Source organism: Eucalyptus grandis, chromosome 7 (genome assembly GCF_016545825.1).
Source record: "Eucalyptus grandis isolate ANBG69807.140 chromosome 7, ASM1654582v1, whole genome shotgun sequence".
In the NCBI taxonomy this organism is placed as follows: Eukaryota; Viridiplantae; Streptophyta; class Magnoliopsida; order Myrtales; family Myrtaceae; genus Eucalyptus; species Eucalyptus grandis.
In genome coordinates, this window is record NC_052618.1 from 54276788 (window position 1) to 54303434 (window position 26647).

General features: G+C 37.9%; 1 protein-coding gene across 2 annotated transcripts; it reads right to left on the reverse strand.

The window, feature by feature from the left end:
- Positions 1 to 21236: 21236 nt before the first annotated feature.
- On the reverse strand, positions 21237 to 25036 carry LOC120295589 (pyrrolidone-carboxylate peptidase 1-like). 2 transcript variants are annotated; one of them, XM_039316830.1, is made up of 6 exons: positions 24813 to 25035; positions 24239 to 24397; positions 23353 to 23714; positions 22789 to 22893; positions 22642 to 22689; positions 21494 to 21733 (listed from the first exon to the last, which is right to left on the reverse strand). In XM_039316830.1, the coding sequence occupies exons 3-6, from the start codon at positions 23611 to 23613 to the stop codon at positions 21494 to 21496; spliced, it is 654 nt and encodes a 217-aa protein (XP_039172764.1). In that variant the 5' UTR covers positions 23614 to 23714; positions 24239 to 24397; positions 24813 to 25035. The 2 variants fall into 2 exon arrangements, with proteins under 2 accessions (XP_039172763.1, XP_039172764.1); XM_039316829.1 differs by lacking the exon at positions 24239 to 24397 and having other exon boundaries at positions 21237 to 21814; positions 24813 to 25036.
- Positions 25037 to 26647: the final 1611 nt, after the last annotated feature.

Consider the following 26647-nt stretch of genomic DNA (forward strand, 5'->3'; position numbering starts at 1 on the left):
CAAATCATTATAAATTAACCTAAATGTTCATAAACGGAGATAGTGAAAATCTCTCGTAACATTATTCCTTAATTTATTTTTATTTTATTTTTCCTCTTTTTATATTATTTTCTTTATTATTTCTTTTTTCCCCTTTCATCATTCTTTAATAAAATTTTATCAAATAGTAAACTGTACTAACATACCTAAAATACAAAAATACCTAAAATATATAATAAATATAAATATTTAATTTATAGATTGAATGTTTATTATAAGATAGAATTAAAGTTGAATATATAAATTAAAATAAGATTAATTTAAAATAAATTTCTATTTTTTTTATTTTTAATTTCTTAAATTAGAATTCAAATATTATTTATATTGAAATATAATTTCAATTTTGTTAATTTAATAAGTTTGTTATTCGAGAAAATAACTTTCCTATTATGGATATTAGAAATCTTATCCACCTTTATTCTACCTCCCCTATGGGATTATTTTATCATGTCTATATCCCCCTTATATCCGACTTTATCCTGTCATGAGCGAGCACCAAACGTAGGATAGGATAAATTATATCCTATCCCGAATTTTATCTCGACTACCAAATGCAGCCTAAAAGAATCTAAAATAAGAATTCAACGTAATAAAACTAGAAGGAAGCAAAGCGCACGAGCAAGGTTGCTAAGACCGACCATAGTGACACATGGAAGCAAAATGAAGCAAATGAGCAAGACCGTGCCTCTTCGGCCGAGTCTCGTCGGCAGCTTGGGCGAGGCTCGACGGCCGAGGGAGGCCTGCCTAGCCATCGATGAGGCTCGACCTCGCCATATCTAGCGAGGCCGAGCCTCCAGTGAGCTCATCGGCGGTGGACTGCGGTGGACGATGGGGGCGACGATGGCGGTAGACGATAATGGCGGCAATGGCAGCATTTGAAGAACAAGAGAGTGGGAAGAAGAACAAGAAGGAAAAAGAAAAAAAGAAAAAAAAATAGGTTAACTTGATTTTAGAATTGTTCCTAGAAACAAAGAATCAATTTTTTTTTTTTAATTATGGATTCTGTTTCTATATTTACTTTTGGGAACAAAAATAGAAATTTGTTCCCGAGAATAAAAATTTTACCAAACACATTTTTATTGCAAATTTACTATCGGGAACAAAAGAATAGAAACAAGCACTATTTGCCAAACAGGCCCTAACTTTCATGCTGCCATTTCATTGGCTGTTGCAAGATGCATATTTTTCAGCAATCATTAGTATCTCGAGCATAGCCTTTTTCGAAACCTTTGTGTCGTGCATTTGGGACTTACTTGCCAATTCTAGTGAAACTGAAACTTCTGTTCTCCTTTGAGGGAATGATTGCCACCATCATGTGGAGTCTCTCTCTATCTGTCACATTCCAATCAGTGCTTTTGAGCGATTGAGATCACTGCGCGTTTGGTAACGATTCCCGTTTCCGGAGTGAGATTTCGATCGAACCGATTCTTTTTTATTTTGTCCAGGAATCGATTCTAAGATTTTAAGCCGTTTGGTAACTATCCAAAATTTCGATTCCGGAATAGAATTGCGTTTGGTATCGTGCTTTCATTAATTTTGTTCCAAATCATTTTTTAAATTTTAAAATAAAATTTTACTTTTTTTTCTTTTCTTTTTTTTTTTCCTTTTCTTTTTCCTTTTCTCATCTTCTTCTTCTTTCTTGTGGCCGGCGATCTCACCGGAGCATCGCCGGCCCTCGGCGAGGTCGGCCCTCGTCAGTCGAGCCTCGCCGGGGCTGGGCGAGGCCTCACAGCCACCGGGCCGGGCGTCGCGAGGCTTGCCCGACCCCGCCTAGCCCGGGGGCGAGGCTCGGTCTCGCCGGATTTGGGAGGCCGAGCCTTGCCGTTGGCCGGGCAAGCCTCCGGCGAGCTCGTCGGACCTCGCCCTAGTCTAGCGAGCCTCCGGCGAGCTCGCCGGATTACGCCGGCGGCGGCGGACAGCGGCGGGCGGTGGTGGACGGCGGTCGCGAGATGGCCGAAGGGAAGAATGAGGGTTTTTGATTTTGATTCTCAAATTCGTTAGGAATATGAATCAACTTTTTTTTTTTTTGTTCTTGATTCTATTCCCAACTGTTCCCGTGAACAAAAATTTTACCAAACGCGATTCTAGGCCCAAACCGATTCCGGAACAAAGAATCGGAATTTGGCCCTGTTTGGATGGTTACCAAACAAAGCCTAAGAAAATGAAAATTCTTGCTTCCCATTTAATACATTGAATAACTACTTAAAATATAAAACTCAATTCTTTTGCAGGGTACTCGCAAAAACATTTTCCCCAATTTTAGATACCATAAAAGTCAAATTAGCAACCCGCACATGTATTAAGCCTAATTTAATGAGATTTCAAAGAATTATTGAATAAATGAAAAATTTGATAGGTGGCTAGCATGATAAAAAGGTGGGGTTGTACAAAAAAAAAAAAATCAAAGTAAGAAAAATTAATCAAACAAATTCAAAATATTTAATTTTTTTAAATCCATTTTTAGTTAGTCATGGGACGATCATAATATTGTTTTTTGAGCTAATTTGGACCACCAAAGCTTGAGTAGAATTTATAATTGCTTTAAGTTACGTAAATCAAGTATTATTGACACCTAATTTTGGAAAAATAAAATTGCATTTTGAACAAATAAAAAGAAAAAAAAAGAAAATGGGAGAAATTGATTTAATTGAATTATGCAAGAAATATAGAATTCGATGGATGTCCGGATTTTGTTAAATGCAGCAACAATTTTGAAATCAAGTGAAAAATAGGTAAGAATTAAGCTAATTGCCAAATCATATAGGTTTGATTTAATGTGATAAGAAATTGTAACTCGGAAAATGACATGAAAGTAAGACGTCTCGAATCACTATAAAAAGAGGCTCGTTTTTCATGACAAATGGGCGAATTCAGAAAAATTTTCAGAGTAAAAGAAGTGAGAGTGGTTCTTTCGTTTCGTTAGAATTCGAAATTCAAAGAAAAAAAAAGAGTTCTTTTGTCTTTGTTTTCGAGAAAAAAAGTCAAGAAAAGAAAGGAGGGAAAGAGAGAAGGGACGTGAGGGCAGAGAGTGCAGTGACGGAGAGAAAAGAAGTGACGAGAGAGAGAGAGAGAGAGAGAGAGAGGGAATAAAAAAAAAGAAAAAGAAAAAAGAAAGAGAGGGGAAAAGGGATCGTCTTCTTTAGGAAGGCTTCGCTCGACACCGGCGCCCATCTCTTGCCGCTCGTCGCTGCACCACCGCGGCACCTCAGCACACCTCCGCCCCGGCGTCCCCTGCAGCTCCGGATCCTCGCCACTCCGCTCTGACACCCATTGATTGAGCGTCGTGCGCCTTCCGTCTGTTGCTGACGCGCCCTCTCCGAGCGTCGCTCGTCGCCTGCCCGAGCACCTGCAGCAAGCCGCGCCTCAGCCCGCGCCTACACCAGCATCCGATGCCTACCTCGCTGTGATCAGTCCTCTGCTCGAACATCCGCAATACCACCGCCGCACCGCTGCCGACGCCTGAGTCCGAACTTTGCCCGCAACCTAGCACCCGACGCCGCGTCATCGACCTCGCTCGCGCGCGCCCATCGTCGCGCCATTGCACTCGCCACTGCTGCATCCCGCGAGCAGCAGCTGCAGTCTGCTCGTCGCCGCTGACCGCCCAACTCTGCACCGTCTCCTCCCGAGCATCAGCAGCATTGCCGCCGCGCCGCTACCACAGCTCGCATCCCCGGTCGTCTCCGAGTGCAGCCCGTCGCACGCCACCGCGTCGAAGCCTCTCCCTCAGTTGAAGCCGCGTCCGCACCTCCGACGCCCAACAGCCCTCGGTTGCGCTGCCCTCCGCCCGAGTGCTGCCCAACCAATGTCTGCAGATCCGCCGTCCCGCACCTTAGCCCGCGCCGCCTCACCCGCGCCTGCACCAGCGACGTCCGCAGCTCCGCCGCCGCGCCTCAGCCCGCGCCACCACCGCCTGCGACCTGCTCGCCCATCGCTGCCGCTGGTCCGCCCGCGCTTACTCCCATCGTGCTGCCGTCCTCCTGGAGCCCCACCTTTAGGTAGTTTATTTTTATTTCATGTTATTTTTTTTTTAAGTTTCGTTATTATTATAAGGTGGTTTCCATTTTATGAATTTTGTAGGCATTATCCATAGGGATTTTGTCCGGAATTATTGTAATTATTAATTTAATCCGAAAGACATCGGATTATTTTTTTAATTATATTAATTTTTGGGCTTTCGGTAGAATTTCAATTGTTAAATCATTATAATTATTAATTTGATCCGTAAGAGTTCGGATAAGATTTTTAATTATTTTGAGCTCTTTGTTGTGATAATTAGGGTTAGGATGATCATTAATTTGACCTGTGAGACAACATGTTATTTTTTCGATTATTTTAATAATTTATTTTGCTGATAGTTTAGATTTAATATTTATTTATTAATTACTTATCTTTTAAAAAAACTAAAAAATCAGAAAATCAAAAAATAAAAAATCAAAATTCTGCATGAGCATATAGGTTTAGTAAATCAGACATATAGGTTTAGAAAATTAGAATTTTCTTAGGATTACATTTTTAGCATTGCATTTTTTAGAAATAAGTTAGAGTTGGACCTAAATTAATTTTTTAGATAATGTTCACACATTTTAATTATTTCATTTTTCAAAAAATAGTTTTCTAAGATAGGATAGGGTTTAAGTCCAATTAATCCCTAGAATAAATTAGAAAATGATCCATTTTTAGATAGTTTAATTATGGTTTTTATTAATTATGAATTTCAAATAAAAAATACAAAAATACAAAATCTAGGTGCATGTTAACTAGTTAAGCCTAAAGGATCATTTAATCAGAATTTGTTAGTGAAGTTAGGTCATGAGGTGCATAATAACTAGTTTGCATAATAGGCCCATTTAATTAGAATTTGCATATTAATAAGATTAGGACGTGTAGTTAAAAATGCATTTTAAAAAAAAAATCTGAGAAAACCCAAAAAAAATTGTTTGGTTTTGTGTGATTTGCTTTGCGTGATGCAATTTATTTATTTGAATGCTTAATAGTGGATTAGCATATGTGTGGTCACTATTTTTGCATGATAATAATTTAGGTTAAAATAAATCAGTTGCCTACAAAAACATTTTTGAAAATTAAAAAGAAATGGTACCGAAAGGGCATTAGAGAAATCTAGTGTGACCAAGTCCTCTGCACTTTAGTCTCGGTTCGTAGGAATAAAATAATTATCAATTTATTGGTGACTCCTAAATATTTGAACCTTAAGTCGCCAATTGGTATGAGTTTGGGAGAGCTCGAGCTAGTTTAAATACTTAGTAATCCATTAACCTAGTTTTAGGCGGTGCACCCGAAATATAGGTACGCGGGTATTGACACTTTATTATGATAATTGTGTTCATTTTTGTTCATCAATGAATATTTTCATTCACGATTATAAGTGTGAAAATATTTAATCATAGAGGTGTAGTTAATAGAAATCCCACATTCATTTTGTCTTATAATGAAAATGTTTAAATTATTCTTTTATATTCAATATTCAATGTAAATATATTTTATATTGATGATGTTTTTTATAAGTATCTTTTCTATTTTCTATTTTCATTTGATTTATTTTTCTATTATTTGTTGAATCCCATTTGGTCGGACCCACCCGATGGGATCCACAACTTTATTCAAGGAATTTAGTTTAACTTTATTCAAGGAATTTAGTTTTCTTGAGAAAATTTGTGGTGGAGGTAGCACCTTTTCTGAGGGAGGGTGCCATCATCCTCTCATTTTCCTATTTAAAATTGTCTACTTCAATATTAATCGTGTCACATATGACGATTGGATTTAAGGCAAAATTAGTTGAATGAATCGAATTAGCACGAATATAAAAGATTTAAGATTCAATTGATAAAAAAAAATGCTTAGAACTCAATTTGCACAATTACAATAGGTTTAATAATTTTTTGGTAATTTTCCCCCACCTTTTGATTTGTGATAATAGAGGTAACTTCCTATTGCTAGAAGATTTAAGGTTTAACAAGTGTCTTGAAAACATTTTGCCATTCGAAAAGGGAAGATTGCCGAGTTTTTGGTTTCACAATCCCAGGAAGAGCAGATATAATTCTGATCTATTTCTTATTGTTGACATGGGTTGATTCTTTCCTTCCATAGATATAACAGGCAGTTTGATGTTTGAGTTCCATACATTAGGTTGTTTGATTTGTTCGGAAAAGAAAACGAGAGACAAGAAACATGATCTCTCGGCTCAACATGTTCAGAGGAATGAAAGAAAGGGGAAGTGTACTCAGAATGAGGTCCCCTAACTGTAAAGTTCGTTTTATTATTATGGTCAAGTTGTAATTAAGGGTCGACCGAAAAATAAAGTTGTAATTAATGGGCTCGCAGTCTTTTTTGATTTTGCGGTCTTCTGTTTTTTTTTTTTTGGTCGAACGGTCTTCTGTTTAATGGGTCTACATTTTGGAGAGTAAAAGTGGACTCCTCGTTTATGGCGGCAAGGCGATGAACGGGCGGAATCCGAACGTACGGTGGGTTTGTTCGTGAGGCTCCAGAGACAGAGGAGAAAGAGAGAGTGTAGAGCGTGCGTGGTTTCGTCAATTTGCTGTGACTTCACCGAATTATTCTCCTCCCCATTTAATACTTATGTCGCCAATGAAAAAGACAGATCAAAAGGTAATCTCCTCTCTCTCTCTCTCTCTCTCTCTACCCTACTGAGGCGTGATTTCTTGGAAGAGCAAGGGAAAGGTGAGATCTTTTCTGCAATTTAAAATATAGTTCAGCTTCCTGGGCGGGGTTGTCCTGATCTCTCTCTGGTTTCACATTTTAATAGAGTTTTGAGCCGTTTTCAGATCAATTTGTGATAGTATTCATTGATAATATTCTTATATACTCAAAGAAACAAGAAGTTCTAAGCAACATTTGAGACTTATGCTTCAGACATTTCGTGAGCACGAGTTATATGCAAAGTTCAATAAATGTGAGTCCTTGGTGGACTGTGTAGTACTTTCGGGGCATGTAGTAACAAGTGAAGGAATATTTGTAGACCCAATAAAAGTCGAATCAGTGATAAATTGGCCAAGACCGACGACAATGATCGAAGTTCGAAGTTTCTTGGGTCTAGCTAAATGTTTCTACACAAATGTTGCTTAGAAACAAGAAGTTCTAAGCAACATTTGAGACTTATGCTTCAGACATTTCGTGAGCACGAGTTATATGCAAAGTTCAATAAATGTGAGTCCTTGGTGGACTGTGTAGTACTTTCGGGGCATGTAGTAACAAGTGAAGGAATATTTGTAGACCCAATAAAAGTCGAATCAGTGATAAATTGGCCAAGACCGACGACAATGATCGAAGTTCGAAGTTTCTTGGGTCTAGCTAAATGCTATCGAAGATTTGTGGAGGGATTCTCTCACCTCACAGTTCTTGTGACTCAATTAATGAGGAAGGACGTGAAATTTTGAATAGTCAAAGGAGTGTGAACAAGGTTTTGAGGAGCTTAAGAGAAGATTATCTTCGGCTCCGCTATTTACGATACCATCAGGATTTTGAGGTTTTGTAATCTACAGTAATGCATCCCATAAAGAACTTGGGTGTGTCTTGATACAACATGAAAGGATGGTTACTTACACATTAAGACAATTGAAGCCATATGAATTGAATTATCTGACTCATAACTTAAAACTTGCTTCTATTGTATTCGCATTAAAAATTTAGAAACACTATTTATATGGAAAGAAGTTTGAAATCTACGCAAACCATAAAAGTCTGAAATACTTATTCTCCCAGAAAGAACTAAATAGTAGGTAGAGACGTTGGATAGAATTGTTAAAACTTTATGACTGTGAAATTCTGTATAATCTCGGCAAAGCAAACAAAGTCACTGATGCCCTTAGCCAAAAGTCTACTCATATGGTTACACATATGATGGTCAAATAATGGACCTTACTGGAAGCGACTCGAGATTCCGAAGTTAGATTTGATATAATTAGTCTTTCCAATATACTACTTTTAGAATTGAGTTAGAAGTTATACAAAGAATCAAGACTATGCAACAAACAGATCATGAGATTTCAAAGATCTAAAGAGATGCTATATAAGGAAAAAGACCAAACTTTTTGGTGTCAAAAGATGGAGCTCTAAGATTCCATGGACGACTTTGTGTGCCCAATAATGCCAATTTAAAGAATGAAATCTTGTTAGAAGCTCACCGAAGTAATTACAGCATACATTTGGAAAAGTACAAAAATGTATCAAAATCTTCATCAACATTACTAGTGGAATAGAATGAAGGTTGATATCGCCAAATATCTCTCAAGATGTTTGACATGTCAACAAGTGAAAGCAGAACATTGTAAATCTAGTGGATTGCTAAAATCACTGGAAATACTTAAATGTAAGTGGAAGCACATGACGATGGATTTTGTTCAAGGATTACCAAGAACATCAAGAAGTCACGATTCCATTTCGGTAATAGGGGATCCTTTGACTAAGTCTACTTATTTCCTAGCAGTATGGGTAGACTATACATTGGAAAAGTATGCAAAATTATATGTGCAATAAATCGTACAACTACATGGAGTACCCATAACTATCACATCGATTGAGACCCAAGGTTCACTACGAACTTTTGGCGAAGTCTCGAAACTGCATTAGGGACTAAACTTCAGTGTAATACCGCTTTTCATCCCTAGACTGATGGTCAAATGAAAAGAACTATCTAGACCTTAGAGGATATACTACGAGCATGCATGATAGACTTTAAAAGCAGTTAGGATGAACACTTGCACTTGGTAAAATTTCCTTATAATAATAGTTTTCAGTAAAGTATTGACATGGTTCCCTTTGAAGGATTATATAGAAGAGCCTGCAGAACTCCTATTTACTAGAATGAATTTAGCGAAAAAAAAAAAATTAACAAGACCAAATTTAGTACGAATCACTTCAGATGTAGTAAAGTGATTTGGGATCAACTCAAAACTACCCAAAGTCAATAGAAGAGTCATGTAGATAAACGCCAAAAGCCATTGAAATTCGATGTTGATGACCATGCATTTCTAAAGGTGTCACCGACGAAAGAGATATCACGATTTGGAAAGAATGGCAAACTAAGACTAAGGTTTATAGGGCTGTTCGAGATTCTTGAAAAGATTGATGACTTGACCTACATGTTAGCACTACTACCTAGACTTTCCAATGTTCACGATATTTTTCAGCTATCCATATTGAGGAAACATAAGGCAAACCCTACACATGTACTAGATTTTGAGACAATCGGGGTAGATGATGTTGGAGAAATCTCTCTAGAGTGTTTTGAAGCTGACAAAACGTTTTATCGAGTCTAGTGCGGAAAGCATGCGAGACCCTTGTACTTAGAGTCGAAGACTTTCAGATCACCGAGACTCAAAGCACACAAGACTCAAGACTCAAGACTATTCTCATTGGCAGGTTTCTAATCCAGCGACGAAGGCGATCCGAGCTAAAGTGTTTGGTTAAGGATTTGGTCTTATCGATTTGGAGAAGATCTCTTGGCTGGATTTGATATAACGGATTATTTATTCGAAATCAAGATCGTTTGAAGATCCAATGATTGACGAAATATTCTTGGAATGTTCTATTCTTGGAAACCAAGATCCTGATTGTATGGGCGAACGGGGATTGATGGGCTATCGACATGTTCCTTTAATAGCTCGAATGATCTTCTTAATTGATTCGTCAACGGGAAGATTGGAAGAATTCCTTTGGTAAGTGCCAACGGGTATGATGGCATAAAGGAGTATAAAAGGAAGACGTTCCAGTTGTTCTAGTGCGTGCTCGATAGAGAAATTCCTTAGTCTGAAGCTCCTTGATTATTAGTCGATTCATATTGAGCGAAACTATACACTCAAAGAGAGTCTATACTCAGCGATACCTTGAGGGAGTGTGGTAAATCTTCTACACCGAGAAATCAAGGAAAAACGATCTTGTAATATCTCTTTGTTCATAGTGGAATCCAGCAGTGGTGGGCTGTCGGTGCGAAAGAGTGGACGTAGGCTTGAAATAAACCGAACCACTATAAACCTTGTGTTCAATTTTCTCTTCCCTACTCTCGGTCTTATTTTGATCGTTGTTTGTTTATTGAGAAAAATTGTCTCATTTCTATCAACCTGTTTAGTATTGTGCGATTATCGTAAGAAATTACTCTTTATACCTATTCACCCCCCTCTAGGTACTTATACTAGCCATATCAATTGGTATCAAAACAAGTGTACTCACTTTATTTGAAGTGTTTTACTTCAGAGTAAAAGATCCATGGCTAGTATGCTAGCTCCAGGGCTGGTGGAAGGGCAAAGTAATACCAGACCTCCTTATTTTGATGGAAATGACTACAACATCTGGAAAAACAAAATGAAAGCATTTCTTCGATCAAAGGATCCTCTGGAGTGGGACGTTGTAGAAAAAGGAATCACTCCTAAAGTTGCATCTGTCTCAAAAAGAGGGAAAGAAACTGTTGAGACCAGCGGAATGTCTCAGGAAGAGATAATCAAGAGACAAACTCTTGATGCAAAAGCTATATATTCTTTATATTGTGCCTTGTCACCTACTAAATATAATAGAATATCTTCTTGTGTTACAGCAAAAGAAGTCTGGGATAGGTTACATATCACCTATGAAGGAACTGATCGAGTGAAAGAGACCAGAATCAACATCCTTCTCGGTTAATATGAAGCCTTCAAAATGAGACCGGAGAATCTATAACCGACATGTTTAGCCGTTTTACGAAATTGTAAATGGTCTTCAAAATCAAGGACAACTAATTTCGATCCCATGAAGGTAAACAAGCTCTGCGTGGACTCTCCAAGGATTGGAATCACATAAAGACTTCAATAAGAGAGACGCAAAGAATCATGCCACTATCTATCGACGAGCTGGTTGGAACTCTTCAGTCTTATGAAGTGGAACGAATTAACGAAGACGAAGATCCAAAAGGTAAGAAATCCATTGCATTAAAATCAAATGATGATTATGATGTTACAGATTCTGAAGATGATATGGACGATGAGGAGCTTGCTCTCATGATAAGAAGATTGAAACTGAATAGAAAAGGAAGAAGATTCAACTCAAAGAAACAAAGCTTTCAAAGACAATGACCAAGTCTGTTGATGATGATGAATCAAACAAAGATGTAGTTTGCTTTGAATGTAAGAAAAAGGGACACATCAGACCCAACTATCCTCTTCTAAAGAAGAAGAAAGGAAAAGCTGAAAAGTCTCGAAAGGCTCTCAAAGCCGAAACACAGGTAATACGAGTGTGAAGAAAGTGATGATGAATATGCCAATTTGTGTCTGATGGCGCAATCAGACTCAAACTCAAACTCTGGATCAGACTCAGACAGTGAATTTGAGCTGCTGCATATGGATCTCTTCGGACCAACCAGAACCCAGAGCATTGGAGGTAAGAAATATTGCCTAGTAATCATAGACGATTACTCCCGATTTACTTAGGTATATTTCCTTGCAAGTAAGTCTGAAACATTTTCGTATTTTGAAAAATTTGCTAAAAAGGTTCAAAATGAAAAAGGATATGTTATTTCAAGTATAAGAACATACCATGGAGGTGAATTTGAAAATCAAGATTTTACAAAATTTTGTGATGAATCGGCTTTAAGCATGTGTTCTCCTCTCCATACACTCCTCAGCAAAATGGAGTTGTGGAAAGAAAGAATAGATCTCTTCAAGAAATGGCTAGAACTCTTTTAATTGAAAGTAAGATTTCTTCACGATTTTGGGCTGAATTTGTTTCAACAACGTGATATATCATAAATAGAGTCTTTTTAAGACCTATTCTAGAGAAAACCCTTATGAGTTATTCAAAGGTAAGAAGCCTATTGTTTCGTACTTTCATGTGTTCGGTTGCAAATGCTTTATATTGAAAATTGCAAAAGATCGAGTTGGTAAGTTTGAAGAAAGATCGGATGAAGGCATCTTCCTTGGATATTCTACATCAAGCAAAGCCTACGAGTCTATAACAAGAAGAGTCAATCGGTGGAGGAATCAATGAATGTCAAATTTCAAGATTCAATGCAAAATGAATCGGTCGGACTCAACATGAAGAGTCCGAACCTGCTCCGGACTCTCCAAAGCTTACAACTCAAGAAGCATCTCGGACTACGGAAGACCAGCATCAAGTTGTTCGTGAAGATTCAAGTAAATAAAGAGATCATCAACCAGACAAATCAACCAATAACTGGAAGCATAAGTCCAGTCATCCCAAAGATCTCATTATCGGCGAAATTAATGAAGGAATTCGCACCAGATCCAAAAGGCGCGAAGAGTCTAGTGTCTTGTGGCTCTCATCTCGAAATTGAACCAAAAAGCATAGAAGAAGCTTTATCGATGAAAGCTGGATTGAAGCTATGCAAGAAGAGCTCGAGACAGTTCAACATTAATGATGTCCGGGAATTGACATCTAAACCAAAAGGTAAAACTGTTATTTGAGCTAAATGGGTGTTCAGGAACAAGATGAATGAGAAAGGAAAAGTCGTAAGAAACAAAGCTAGACTTGTGGCCAAGGGATATACGCAAGAAGAAGGGATAGACTATGATGAGACTTACGCACCAGTAGCAAGGTTAGAAGATATTCGATTATTGCTTACTTTTGCTTGTTATAAAAATTTCAGGTTATTCCAAATGGACGTCAAAAGTGCCTTCCTAAATGGATTTATCCATGAGGAAGTTTATGTGGAACAACCACCAGAGTTTGAAGACCCAAAGAAGCCAAACTCGGTCTTGGTGACCGAAAAGGCCTTGTATGGTTTAAAGCAAGCACCTCGAGCTTGGTACGACAGACTAAGTAAGTTTTTAATACATAATGGTTTTGTCAAAGGTAAAGTAGATACTACTCTATTTATCAAAAAGGAAAACAAAAGCTTTTTACTTGTTCAAATATATGTGGATGATATTATTTTTGGATCCTCTAATGAAAGTCTGTGCAAGAAATTCTCTAAGTCTATGCAGGATGAGTTTAAAATGAGTATGATGGGAGAGTTAACCTTCTTTCTTGGACTTCAAGTAAAACAATTGAAGGAAGTAACTTTTATTCATCAAGAAAAATATGCTAATGATCTTGTCAAAAGGTTTGGACTGGAAAAGTGCAAAAAGACCGACATACCGATGTCAAGTTCTTTGAAGATAGACAAAGATGAAGAAAGGAAGAAAGTTGATCAAAAGCTGTACATGAGTATCATCGGTTCACTTCTTTATCTTACTGCCTCTAGACCTAACATTTTGTTGAGTGTTTGCATCTGTGCTAGGTTTCAATCAGACCCTAGGGAATCTCATCTCAGTGCTGCGAAACGTATTTATTAAATACGTTGCTTCATCTTCAAGCATCGGTCTTTGGTATCCTAAGAAGGGAGACTTTAATCTTCTTGGATATTCAGACGCAGATCTAGCCGGTTGCGGAGTTGATAGAAAGAGCACCTCGGGAACTTGCCAATTGCTTGGGAACAGGACAGTGTTTTGGTTTTCAAGGAAACAAAACACTGTGGCTCTCTCTACAACAGAAGCAGAGTATGTAGCTCTTGGAAGTTGTTGTTCGCAAATTCTGTGGATAAAACAACAGCTACAAGACTTTGGAATTGAAGACTCATGCACTGAGATTAGATGTGACAACACCAGCGCAATCAATCTTACTAAAAATCCAATCCTTCACTCAAGGGCAAAGCATATAGAGATTCGACATCACTTCATTTGAGATCATGTTCAAAATGAAGAAATCTCGATTCAATTTGTTGAGTCAAAGAGCCAACTAGCGGATATATTCACAAAGCCTTTGGAGAATAATCAATTCGATATCATCCGTTCCAGACTCAACATTTTGAAGCCTGAGGAAATCAAAGTCTAGAGACTCTCAGACTCTCAAACTCAGACATTCACGGCTATAGGCGTAAGTTGTTTAATATTCAATCTTGAAAAGGTACAATCATTCGTTCGTTATATTTGATTTATCTTTAATTTCCGAGAAAACGGAATCTTGCCTTTTCAAAAAGATAACCTCTATTTAAAAAAGGCAGTTATCGTTTTTAAAAAGGGACGATTGTTCATTTTCCTTTATGTCGATTGGCTTTTTCCTTTCTTTAACCGGGGTTATATATATCTGATCAGTTGTTTTCTTCGCTTAACTCCAAAACCCTAAAAAAAAAAAGGCATTCTCCTCCCAATCCTGTCTCGACTTCGTGTTCATCTTCGAGAAAGTTGTCATCTTTTCTTGGGAAAGCGAGTCAAGGAATCTTTCAACGACAAGAAATGATGTCTTCTTCGAGAAAGTTTTCAAGAATCGCGAGCATGGGACCACAGAGAATGAGGGAGGGTCCTACCCATTTCGATCTCACCGAGGAGGAAGAGTTACCGAGACAGCGACAGAGCCCGATTCACTCTCAACCACGTCAATCTCCATCATCTACCCCACAGGGTGTTGGACAACAACCGCAGGAAGAAATAACCGAGGAAGCAGACCCTGTAAGAGTCCAAAAACTCTCTTTTATTTACAAGCTCTATCGTGCTTTGAAAAGCACACGTACACCACTGAACTATGTAGATGACTTCCTTAAAGACAAAGGGTATGGAAATGAGTATGTCTTTTTGCGACGGATGGAGGATTTGGGAATTGCTCCCAAAGGAAAGGCTGAGGAAGCACTTGCGAACATTCCAAGTGACCCTCGTGTAGGGGATTGAATCCGGCGACGGGAATGACGATGATAAACTGTTTGGTGAATTCCAACCCGGGATGGGTGTTGCTGCGAAGGTGAAGGGAAAAGAACGGAGTTGTTCAAATCGAAGGAACAGGAGGATCTGTTCTTCAAATTGTTGAAACGTGGGGTGATAAACCCCGGGAGCGTTGATTTTGACTTTCGGATGCCATCAATGTGAACTTGAAGTAGAAGTTCAATGCTTCAACTAGAGCAATTTTGCTCGACACCTGACGGCTATGCACAATTGACAGCATATTTCTATTCGAATCTCAACTTTTTAGATGCGAATAGAATATCCTTTAGTGTTCAAGACCAAGACTATATGGTAGATGTGGACATGTTAGCAGACATAATTGGAGTTGAAAGAGGACGATATCAACCGATCAAGGTTTCAATCGCTCATACCACACTGGAACTCGTCAAAGACAGGAGTACAAAAGGAGAATTACCTACACAAGAATGCATGCCATCAACATCTTCCGCACAAAATCGTGATCAAGCTGTCTCGAGGCCAAAATCAACATCCAAGACAAACGTGTCTAACTCCGAGGCGAAATTGATGTACACGATCAATTCGGGGAAGAAGTTCTCTCTCACTCACACCATTCTCTTCCACATGTACAGAGCGATGGTGAAGGACAAGAGCCAGTTGCCTTACTCAGGTCTTGTGACCAAGATCTTCAGACACTTGAACATTGAACCTCCACAGACTCTTTGTGTTCGACTATGCGACAAAATGGTGGTGGGTTTGAAAATGCTGACAAAAATGCGTCTGAAAGAGCTTGATAAGGCAATGGAGAAGTTCAAAGTGAAAACTCCAGTTAAATCTCATCCAGTCTCTTTTGCGTCGAAAAGGAAAGGGAAGGAGCCCGTGGGTGCTCCATCCAAAAAGAAAAGAGCTCTAAACTTAGAGGATGAAGATGAAGAGGATGAACTCACTATCTCCGCCTTGGCATTGAAAAGACTCGGTCATTTCGTATCCGAATCAACGAAACGACAGGAGAAAGGAAAAGAAGCAGAGGAACAAGAACGAGAGAGAAGCGAGAGGAGAAAGAAGAGAAAGAAAAAGAAGAAGAGGAGAAGGAAGTTGAAGAAGAAGAAGAAGCGAGTCAAAGAAAAGTCTGCGAGATGAAGCCGTGAGAAAGGCAATCAAGACGCTGCCGAGCATGACCATCACTCTTCCCCAATTGAGGCCTTAGAAATAGGGGAGATGGCGAGCAAGGAAAGACTACACCATATCCTCGTTCACAGTGAAGGTGTGAGTCGCTCGCAAGCAAATCCAAAAGATATTCAGGCTTCTCAAATGCCTGAGGAAGGACATGACACCTCAACGCCAAATCTGCGCGATTACAACGAAGTTCCATCGTCTGCCTTTACTCCATCGATAGAGCAAATGCCAGCACACGACGGACAATACCGCAGATTTTCGTCGTATCCTTGATCTTCTTCTGGAAATGCGGGTCAAATATATGCTTTGGAATGTGAACTTCAAGTCTGAAGAATGCTGGACAAGCGTCTTGTTACCCTGTCGGATCAAATGCAAGACCTCGCTCTTCAAATTCAAGCAAATGCCAAAGGAGTAGAGGTGGCACGTCTACGGGAAGACTTGAAGAGGTGGAAGGCGTCGTACGATCGATGGGAGATTTCCAGCTTGTGCACGTTCCCAAGCGGACTTGACTCTTTCTCACCTTTTTAATGATGACAAAAAGGGGAGAATTGCCAACTTTGAACCGAACGAACTTTGACTTTGAATTTGTTTTTAATTTTAGTTTGTTTGGATATTTATTTTGAGTATGACTTGGGTGTGGTGGACTTGATGAATTTGGTGACTTGAGTGTGGATTTGAAATTGACTTTGCATTCATATCAAGTGTTATTGTATGGCTTTACTCATGAAAGACTAACCTATTTTCTGTGGATGCGAGTCTAGTTGAGTTATTAATCTTTATGAGATATCCATATTGCTTGAGTAATGTTTTTGCAGGTCAAAGTTGTTCAAATCTACGGGAAAGTTTTGTCACCATAAAAAATGGGGAGATTGTTGGAGAAATCTCTCTAAAGTGTTTTGAAACTGACAAAACGATTCTATTAATCTAGTCTGGAAGCTATGCAGACCCTTGTACTTAGAGTCTGAAGACTTTCAGATCACCAGACTCAGCACACAAGACTCAAGACTCAAGACTATTCTCATTGACAGTTTCTAATCCAGCGACGAAGGCGATCCAGAGCTAAAGTGTTTGGTTAAGGATTTGGTCTTATCGACTGGAGAAGATCTCTTGGCTGGATTTGATATAACGGATTATTTATTCGAAATCAAGATCGTTTGAAGATCCAATGATTGACGAAATATTCTTGGAATGTTCTATTCTTGGAAACCAAGATCCTGATTGTATGGGCGAACAGGATTGATGGGCTATCGACATGTTCCTTTAATAGCTCGAATGATCTTCTTAATTGATTCTGTCCAACGGGAAGATTGGAAGAATTCCTTTGGTAAGTGCCAACGGGTATGATGGCATAAAGGAGTATAAAGGAAGACGTTCCGGTTGTTCTAGTGCGTGCTCGATAGAGAAATTCCAGTCAAGTTCCTTGATTATTAGTCGATTCATATTGAGCGAAACTGTACACTCAAAGAGTCTATACTTAGTGATACCTTGAGGGAGTGTGGTAAATCTTCTACACCGAGAAATCAAGGAAGAACGATCTTGTAATATCTCTTTGTTCATAGTGGAATCCAGCCGGTGGGGGCATCGGTGCGAAGAGTGGACGTAGGCTTGAAATAAGCCGAACCACTATAAACCTTGTGTTCAATTTTCTCTTCCCTACTCCCAATCTTATTTTGATCGTTGTTTGTTTATTGACGAGAAAAATTGTCTCATTTCTATCAACTGTTTAGTATTGTGCGATTATCGTAAGAAATTACTCTTTATACCTATTCACCCCCCTCTAGGTACTTATACTAGCCATATCAGATGAGAGAGTAACATATATGGAGAAATCGATGCAAATTTTAGGTCGAAGGGAACAAGTCCTTAGAGCCAAGACCATTCCCTTAGTTAAAGTCTTGTGGTAAATACCATAATATGGAAGAAGCAAAGTGGGAAAGTGAAGAGGATATGAAGCAGAAATATTCATATCTATTCAAGTGATCATGTAATTTCGCGAACGAAATTTGTTAAGGGAGGAAGAATTGTGACATCCGGAATTTTTTTAATTGTAATATTGTAATATTTAGCAATTTGCGTTATGATAATAATAATTAGATTATGAAGCTAAGTATTATTTGCCTTAGTATTTGGACGAATATGTGGAAATTTTAGTCGAATCATAAATTTCGTGGGACACGGCGGATAATTTCTATAAACGTAAGTCATCCCGAGTCCAATGTGGTAGTCGAATTATGTGTTCACTAATAGTAGGGTGGTATTAATTAAATATTGATGTCTTAATAGTGATAGTTGATATTAATTGTGTAAAATTTGGTTAATTAATAATAATGATGATCCATTCATGTTAATGACGTTGAAAGAAGAAGGATTATGTTTCCATACTATATTTTACTCACAAAATTTCAATTAAAATTGGTGAGAGCCACTTGTTCTTGAAATGGGGTTTGGATGGCCAAGTGTCTCCTTAAGAAGAAGTCTCATTGTTAAACTTGACACCTAAGGATTAAATCATGATTTTCCCCAAAATGACTCATTTCTTCTTGCATTTCCCTAGCCACGTATAAGAATTTGTCTTGAAATTTCACCTTGCATTGAAGACATCATTCTTTCTTAACTAATTTTTTTTTTTCACAAAACTCTTCTACTTTGGCCATAAACCCTATTTCTACTTTTTCCAAAATCTCAAGTAAACTTGCATGTGTTATTCTCATGTTTTGATCCTAGAAGCAGAGAGCTAGATTTTCTTGTTCGAAAGCTACAAAACAGTGAAGGCAAATTAGTGGGTCACGCTTGTTCAAGGTAAGTGAAGTCTCTAAGTATTAAGCTAGTTTAAATCTACTTAATACCTCTATCTCAGTAGGTTGATTGAAATGTACAAGAATGTTTTTGGGTATGGTGATTATTAAACTTGTCTTGATGATCTTGTCTAGGTTCATTCTGCTTCGTTTTGGGTAGTTAAAATCTAAGTCATTCTATCATATTTCTCTTGATAACCTATTGCATGTTCGTTCGGCTCCATTATGTTTTGTTATGAATAGTCAAAATATGCTCGTTATGTTATATTTATCTTGATGACCCATTGCATATTCATTCTGCTTTTTCCAGGCAGACAAAAATATGGTCATTCTGTCATATTTATCTTGATGATCTATTGCATGTTCATTCAACTTCATTCTGGGTTTATCTTGATGACCCATTATATGTTCATTCTACTTCGTTCCATTTCATTCTAAATGGTTAGAATCTAATCGTTCTACCATATTTGTCTTGATGACCCATTGCGTGTTCATTCTGCTTCGTTCTGTTTTGTTCAGAATAATTATAAGCTATTCGTTTTATCATATTTGTCTTGATGTCCTCTTGTATGTTCATTATGCTAGAATCTTACTAGTCAAAATATGTTCGTTCTACTTGTTTCTGCTAGAATTTTCTATGACAAAATATGTCCATTCTCTTTAGCAAAATTTACTATGTCGACTCTATTTGTTTATTATACTAGATTTTACTAAATTTGTGTGAATATGCCCCTTTGTGAATCTACTCATTTGATCAAATCTGTTCATTTGTGAATTTATTTACCAACTTGTGAATTTGTTTGCTAATAAATTTGTCCATTAATTCAGATAGACTTTACTGAATATGAATCTATTTCTTGTCTAATCTGTTCATTTATTGATTATATCCAATACTAAACTTGTCCATTTGTAAATTTGTTCATTATTAGATCAGTTCTTCTTCGTTTTTATAAGCTTTTATCAAGCCATAAATTACCTTCTTGATTGTTCAAACTTTACAACTAAGATGTACTCGTTGTTCTAACTCAAAATTGTACCCATTACATGTTCAGACTTTACATCCAAAATACACTTATTCGTTCAAACTCAAAGTATATCCATTTGATTGACCAAATTTTAATGACCATAACTTACTCAATGTCCAAACTCAGAATGTACTCATTTGGATGTCCAGACTTTAACAACTAGAATATAACTATATATTATTCCATATGCGATTATTTGGCTAATGCATTAAATCGAGTTGAGATATTGTATTTTGCTTGTAGGTATGCTTATATTATGACTTAAATGAGATTAATGTAATTCTGTCACCCATATAGTGATGCATGATGATGCCCTATGGTGGAAATTTGTGGGATGTCTCAATGGTTGGGATGCCCCAAGTAGTGTTTCATAATGCCTCGAGAGTCAGAATGCCCTTGTGATGGGAATGTTTCGTGGTGAAAGTTTGCAGCATACCTCAAAGTTGAGATGCCCCAGTGGTTTGGATGTCTCATGAGCCGAGATGTCCTGGAAGAGTTCAAAAGGAAGAAACATTAATGAGTAAAATACATTGTTATGTGCAAAACCAAATGTTAATTAAATTATTTGTTTGTATGAAACATGGTGTGCACATGCATAAATCTGAATGGACATATTGTTGGTTGACGACTTCTGTGGTAAATGAAATGGGAAAGGTAAAATCTAATCATGTTTTTATCACATTTATGGGATTATTATGCATTCACTTTGTGTATATTAAGTAAAGTGATTAGAAGATTCTTCTAATTTAAAACTAGATATTTCATTTACTGGGTTTAGCTCATACCTTACTTTTCAATTTATAGGACGGTCACTGAATTATTGCAATAAAGGAGATAAGACGATGCCCAAAACCATCAATAAGTCAGATTTTCGCTCGTTTGTGGAATAAGATGGAAGTAGAGATATTAGTTGGCCGAACCGGGACTTTTATATTTTGTATTTATTTGAATGATGTGTTAAAGTTGTATTATAATCGAGCATGTGGGTATATACATTTACTCGTGTGATTCTAAAGAAAAAATTATCAAGTTTCCGCATGCTATTAAAATAATAATATAGAAAAAAGAGAGAGATGTGTATCGTGGATGACGTTCTGCGGCGTCACAGACGGACACCCGATTTGGTTTAATGGGGTGTCGCCCAAAAGCTCTTGCAAAGCTACACGCAATTGCCCCTCCTCACTGGAATTTTGACCAGAATAACTTTTGGTCAAATCCTGGTAAAAAATTAGGTATACACACTTACCTAAAATACGAAATTCAAATAGTCAACATCACAATCAGATGTTTGATCTAGACTGAAGCAATCCTAAAGAAACTTGCAAAGCAAGGACATTTCCTACGTCTTCAATTAGCCAAGCGATCAAACATAATAACATAATTTTTCCAAATTCTAAATCCTATATTATTGAACACTATATCTTCGGCACACCTCGATGCCATCCCGATTGTCTCCACATCGGTTTTTCTTGAGAAATTTCAACTTCGACCCAAAGTTTTCTGACCAACTCCTCACTAACTCATCAGTCTCCCAATTTCATCTCCTTGTTTCCCCATTTACACTCTCCTATCTTTAATAACACTAGATGATGATCTGAAGTTGTAGGCCATGGCAAGAAGAGTTGCTGAAAATCAGATGAGTCCCTAGTACTGGTGGAATACAACGTGAATCCTTTTACAATTTGCAAGAAGATCGTTCGTGCAATTGTATCTTATACCCAACCAGATCACAGACAGAAGAACAAAACGACACCAAAAAGAACACCGGATACATTTCATCTGGACGTCAACATGATGATGCAATAGCTTCCAAAAGGGAGGCTACGAAATTCATCTGAGTCTCTTCATCGATTCTTGAGAAGGGAGGAACGTGCACAAAGAGAGATCGGCTACCCCGTTGTTCTGCAAGCCGAAGAGAGTGGTAGTACACATAGTTGCAGACGAACCGACCAGCGTCATCAGAAAGAGTTACATCGTAGCCCTTCTTCTTCAAGAACTCAAGGATTGCTTTTGTGGAGAAGGAAGTCTTCAAGAATGGCATGACGAGAATGTCGAATACAGGGTTTAGAGGTCGCAGACAAGAAACAACATTACGTCTCGTATATATCTGAAAAGCAATCAGTTTATCTTTCCAGAAATAACGTGCAGCGAGTAGGACGATGAGTGCTTTCTCACAGAATAATTCACATAGAGAATGCCAATTTTTTTTTTTGGAAAGTAATCTATAAGAGGTAATGACATGATTGGTCTTTAAACTTCTTTTCAATATCTAAAGCAATGACTTGATTACACGTAAAATATATATTTATTGGGATTAAAAGTAAAATCTCAACAAAAAAAAAAACAGAACAAAAAGCCTAAACATAGTTCACCGAATGTGATCCCTAAACTTTTTTGTATTCAATCTAATCCCTAAAACTTTAAAAATTCACTCAATGCAGTTCTTCCGTTAAGTGTGCCACCGCATTATCTATATTTACGTGGACTGATACCGTATCAGCATTTACTAGGCCAAAATAATGACATGAATCTAACATCAAGTTAGGAGAAATTATAGTTATGTCACTAACACTATTAGAATTTTCAACGGAAGGACTACAGTAGTGGATTCTTGAACTTGAAAGTTCAAGAATTAGGTTGAACAAAAATAAAAAGATTTCAAAGACCATATTAAATATTTTGGAAAAGTTTAGGATCACTCGTGTCGTTATCCCATTGCTGTGATGACTCATTCATGGATCGTTTTATTGCACAGATCACAAGTCAATGACTCACCCAGCAGGAATAAAATCTTTGTTGCAGTCATATTTTCATCAAATAGATCTGTCTGAGTATTGTGCTTTCTAGAGAAGAGTGGTAACTTTGTGGATTACACTGGTTATATGTGCAAGAAGATCAGCAAATTCCATTCCAGAGTTTGGATTTATCACAAACCTGTCTTGTTCGAGAAATCTTGCCATCTTCAGGAACTATCGGAAGTTGCTGAAAGAAGCAAAAGGGAAATTGTAAGAGCACCATCTCAAGGACAAACAACTGCAAGAGAACAAGGCCGCATTGATTAGCAAAGAGAGGCATCTCAACCTGAGGTCGCCATCCTAGCTCATCTGGACAACGAAAAGTGGCTTCATTAACAGCCTGCCGCTCAATGGCAAACTTATGAGCACCACTATTTACCCCCAAGTGAAGCTGCAAATACACAGTCGCATTCACATTAACTAAAACTGTACTTTCGAATCACTAAAGCTAGAATATTCAAGTAACTTGTCTTCCCTGTGATAACCTTCTGCAAACTACGTGCACATTCAAAGGAACATGACAAGATCATCACACTCACTACTCAGTCAATCCTAATGAAAGAGCCACTGTTACTAGTACTACAGCTGCAATTATATTAGCCCTTTAAGGCTATTTTTGCTAATTGCAAACTACATGCACATTCAAAGAAACATCACAAGATCATCACAATCACTACTTAGTCAATCTTAATGAAAGAGCCACTGTTAATAATACTGATTGAGCTGCAATTATATTAGTACTTTGAGGCTAATATAACTAATTAGAAATACCAACAGCAGCTAACTTATCATGATATATGCATTGCTTATCAGTCTCTCATTAAATAGTTAAGAAGCATCCAAAACTAACCCACACAACTTGTGCGTCGCATGTCGAACCATCACTCGAGATGCCAGATTCCATAACTTTGAAAAGCATGGGAAGTGCACCATCACCTGCAGCCTCTAGTACGGTGCATGTCCCAAAAGTCACTCCAGGCGGTAGCCCTTTTTTCTCTACAAAACTTTTCAGATTATTAACAATAGTCTCTGTGGGATTTTCAGGGACACCTTGAAATTTCTTGAATCCAGTTACGTTTATTGTGACTGGCTTTGGCCCTTCAGACCCCATCTCGTTCTGAACCTGAATGCAATTTCCAATTTTCGATTATCTGTGTAGAAGCACTTGGTTACCAACTAGAACTTGAACAACCAATCAAGGCCCCAAGCAACCTGAAATGCCAAGATTACATTTCCAATCAGTAAAACAGTTGCTGGATTTAACATAAACCATGGAAACTTTCGTGCAAATAGGTGACTGAATCATGACCATATTTTTGAGGCAGACCAATAGACCCAATAAAGGATTAAAGAGTTAAACTGGTGCTATTTCATTAGGTGGATCCTGAGATAAATACACTCATTGTTGTGTCAGACAGTAATCTTTGTCTACAATTTGTTATGCTCTTCAGGTAAAATTGCGTTCAAATAACAGATTCAAACCATCATGGTCTCAAACTCTGGGCACGAAGTTGATCCAACTGGGGGCTCAGACAGACTAACTGCTTCTCTTTTTGACGTTTTACTGTATATGACTATGTATTTAGGAGGATGAAAAAGATCTGAGAGACCTTAAGTCACTCTTTTCATCAGATAAAACTTCTGACAAGCATTCATGTGGTAAACACACCACGCGATCAAACGATCCTCAATCGTGGTCATAAGCATCTAGTCTCTAGTAAAAGCAGAAGACTTACACTTGATGAGGTCCAATAGACCAGAATGAATGTGACCAAGAAATTATAGATCATTTCCTTTCCATTTCCACGGCTCTACTCAATTACTGCAGCGTCACGACTTCTACTGTTTCCCAGAATTTGAGCCTCAACCCACTATGCAAAACATTAAGCGGAAATCTGTGATGTGCATCATATTAAAGTTTGTTCAGTTCGCTTGCAATATAACGTGGGGAGAACCAGAAACCGTAAGCTTCATGATCAGAAGTATCAGTTGGACGATGTAAACCAGCAATCCATGATGCTCAAGTAAGAACTAACATACAAGGAGCTCTCGTGTCAAACAAACCAAAGCAAAAGCACAAGCGTGGCCTAAAAAATACCAAGCGGCGAGTGGTTGAAACGGACGATGTCGGAGACACGCAGAAGCAATCAAGAACCACAGAGCAAGCAATTCAAAGGAAGTCAGTCCCACCAACTTTGCCAACGCCCCAGAAGACAAAAACAAACAGAGGAGAAAACAAAAAGGAAAGAAAGAAACGCAGGACATCCAAGAAAGTTGACTAGCACGAGAGCAACACAGACAAAGACTCACACAATCCGGAAGCTATCGCTGATCCGCACCGAGCTCGGGACTCCACAAGGTTTTTTCTCTCAGGCGACGAATGTTGCTGTCCTTGTTGCGTCCGCCCGCGGGTTCCGCGCCAGCCAGAAGTTTCCGATGTTCCCCTTCTCAAACATGTTTTTCCGCATTTAAGCTCCGTTTCGGGCTGGCTTGTCGTGAGACGCATAGCCAGACTGTTCGACGGTGACAGTGCGGCGGAGTCGTCGCCTGCATTGGTCAATACAAAAGGGCGGTCGCCGCCTTTTTCTATAATTTCTTGAAGTGATTGTGGCGTAGTGGGACCTTCCTTAGCGTCGCGTGATTGGTTGCTCGCATGCCAAGTCAAACGGGGGTGTGCAGAAGGGGGCCCACCCCAGAAAATTATTGCAGGAACCTTAAAGTATAAAGCCACGTGAATCCCGTTTCGTCCGAGGTACCTAATATTTTCTCGTTTGGTCCAAGTTCAGTTAAGGTTATGCATCAAACAGATGGTTGGAAGAGACTGATGGAAAAAATTATGCTTTTTTCAACAAAATATAGCCGTAATGGCAATTATGTAATATATTTGAAGCTGTAAAGATCAATTGAGTAACTAGGAACTGAAAATGATAGATTTATTGCGCAACCAAGATGTTAAATATTTATTTGGTACGTTTGAAAATCGTGTTAAAATTTTGGTGACAACAAAATGGTTGTGCTTTCATTTGGCGTTAATTCCTTTTATGACATGGAAAGGAACTTAATATGCCAATCAAATTTATAAATACACTTTGATATATATTTAAGTTTGAAAAGCTCTAAAGATTTAAGGAATTATGATTAGAAGAGTTAGAGATTAAATTAATTTATAAATTACTATTGTATGCATAGTTTACTAGTTTGCCATCGAAATGCATGTTGTGCCTATTGTGAATTTTACCTAGACAAGTTTGAGGTTGAAATTATCTTTTAGACATGCTTTATAATAAGGAGATAGTACATATGTACATATATTGATATACACAAATATATATATATATATATATATAGTGTTAGCTTGAGAATATCATTGGGATTAAAGTGATCCATTAATAGACATGAAGAAGATTCAAATGCTTGTAAATTTTACCGTTAGGAAAATATAGAGAGTACACGGAAAAGCTAAAAACGAATTTTAAAAAAAAAAAAAAATCTAAAGGCCATATGATGAGAAATGCAACTGTTAAATATTTGATGATTAAATTCTGTTGGTTTTTTTTTTAGAAGATATCATCACGAGCGGGGATTTGAGTTGCGATTAGAATGATAAGTTTCTCGAGGTGCTCTATAATTCTAATTTGTTTTAATACCCCGTAAATTGACCATCATAGCCATTAGCCATTGGGCAAATTGAAATTTCTTCATGTTTTGTTATTGTTCCTTTAGTACGAAAACTAGAGATTTGGTTTAGCAGAGGAAGATAAAGAATAAAAGTTGAGAATTATAATCGATGGGTTCCCTTTTAATATCGCAATAAATCATATGCTTATTAGAAAAACATTGCATAAATATTTAAAATATCGGATTTTCAATTGAATTCTGGTTTTTTTCTGGAAAAACTAAAGATAACTGGCAGCAAATTCAAGGGTTGTGGCAAAAAGTAATAAATTTGTTTGTTAAGCAACTAATAGAATTTCAGTCAACCTTCGACTGCCTCTCCCACTTTGGTGTAGCTATCCTCCACCTTTTGTGTAGGTGCGGTTTCCTTTCCTCATTCCACCGTAAACCCCAAACCTAACAATTCCAAATGCCCAAATCACCCACCTTTTTTCGACCCAAAAAAAAAAAAAAAATCACCCACCTTTCTC

Excerpts from the sequence above, each read along its gene's own strand:
- LOC120295589 (XM_039316829.1), bottom strand. The coding sequence starts at position 23,613 with ATGGGGTCTGAAGGGCCAAAGCCAGTCACAATAAACGTAACTGGATTC. Across the intron at positions 22,690-22,788 it reads AGCTAGGATGGCGACCTCAG|CAACTTCCGATAGTTCCTGA; the intron begins GTTGAGATGCCT and ends TGCTTCTTTCAG. Across the intron at positions 21,815-22,641 it reads AGATTTCTCGAACAAGACAG|ATATATACGAGACGTAATGT; the intron begins GTTTGTGATAAA and ends ATTGCTTTTCAG.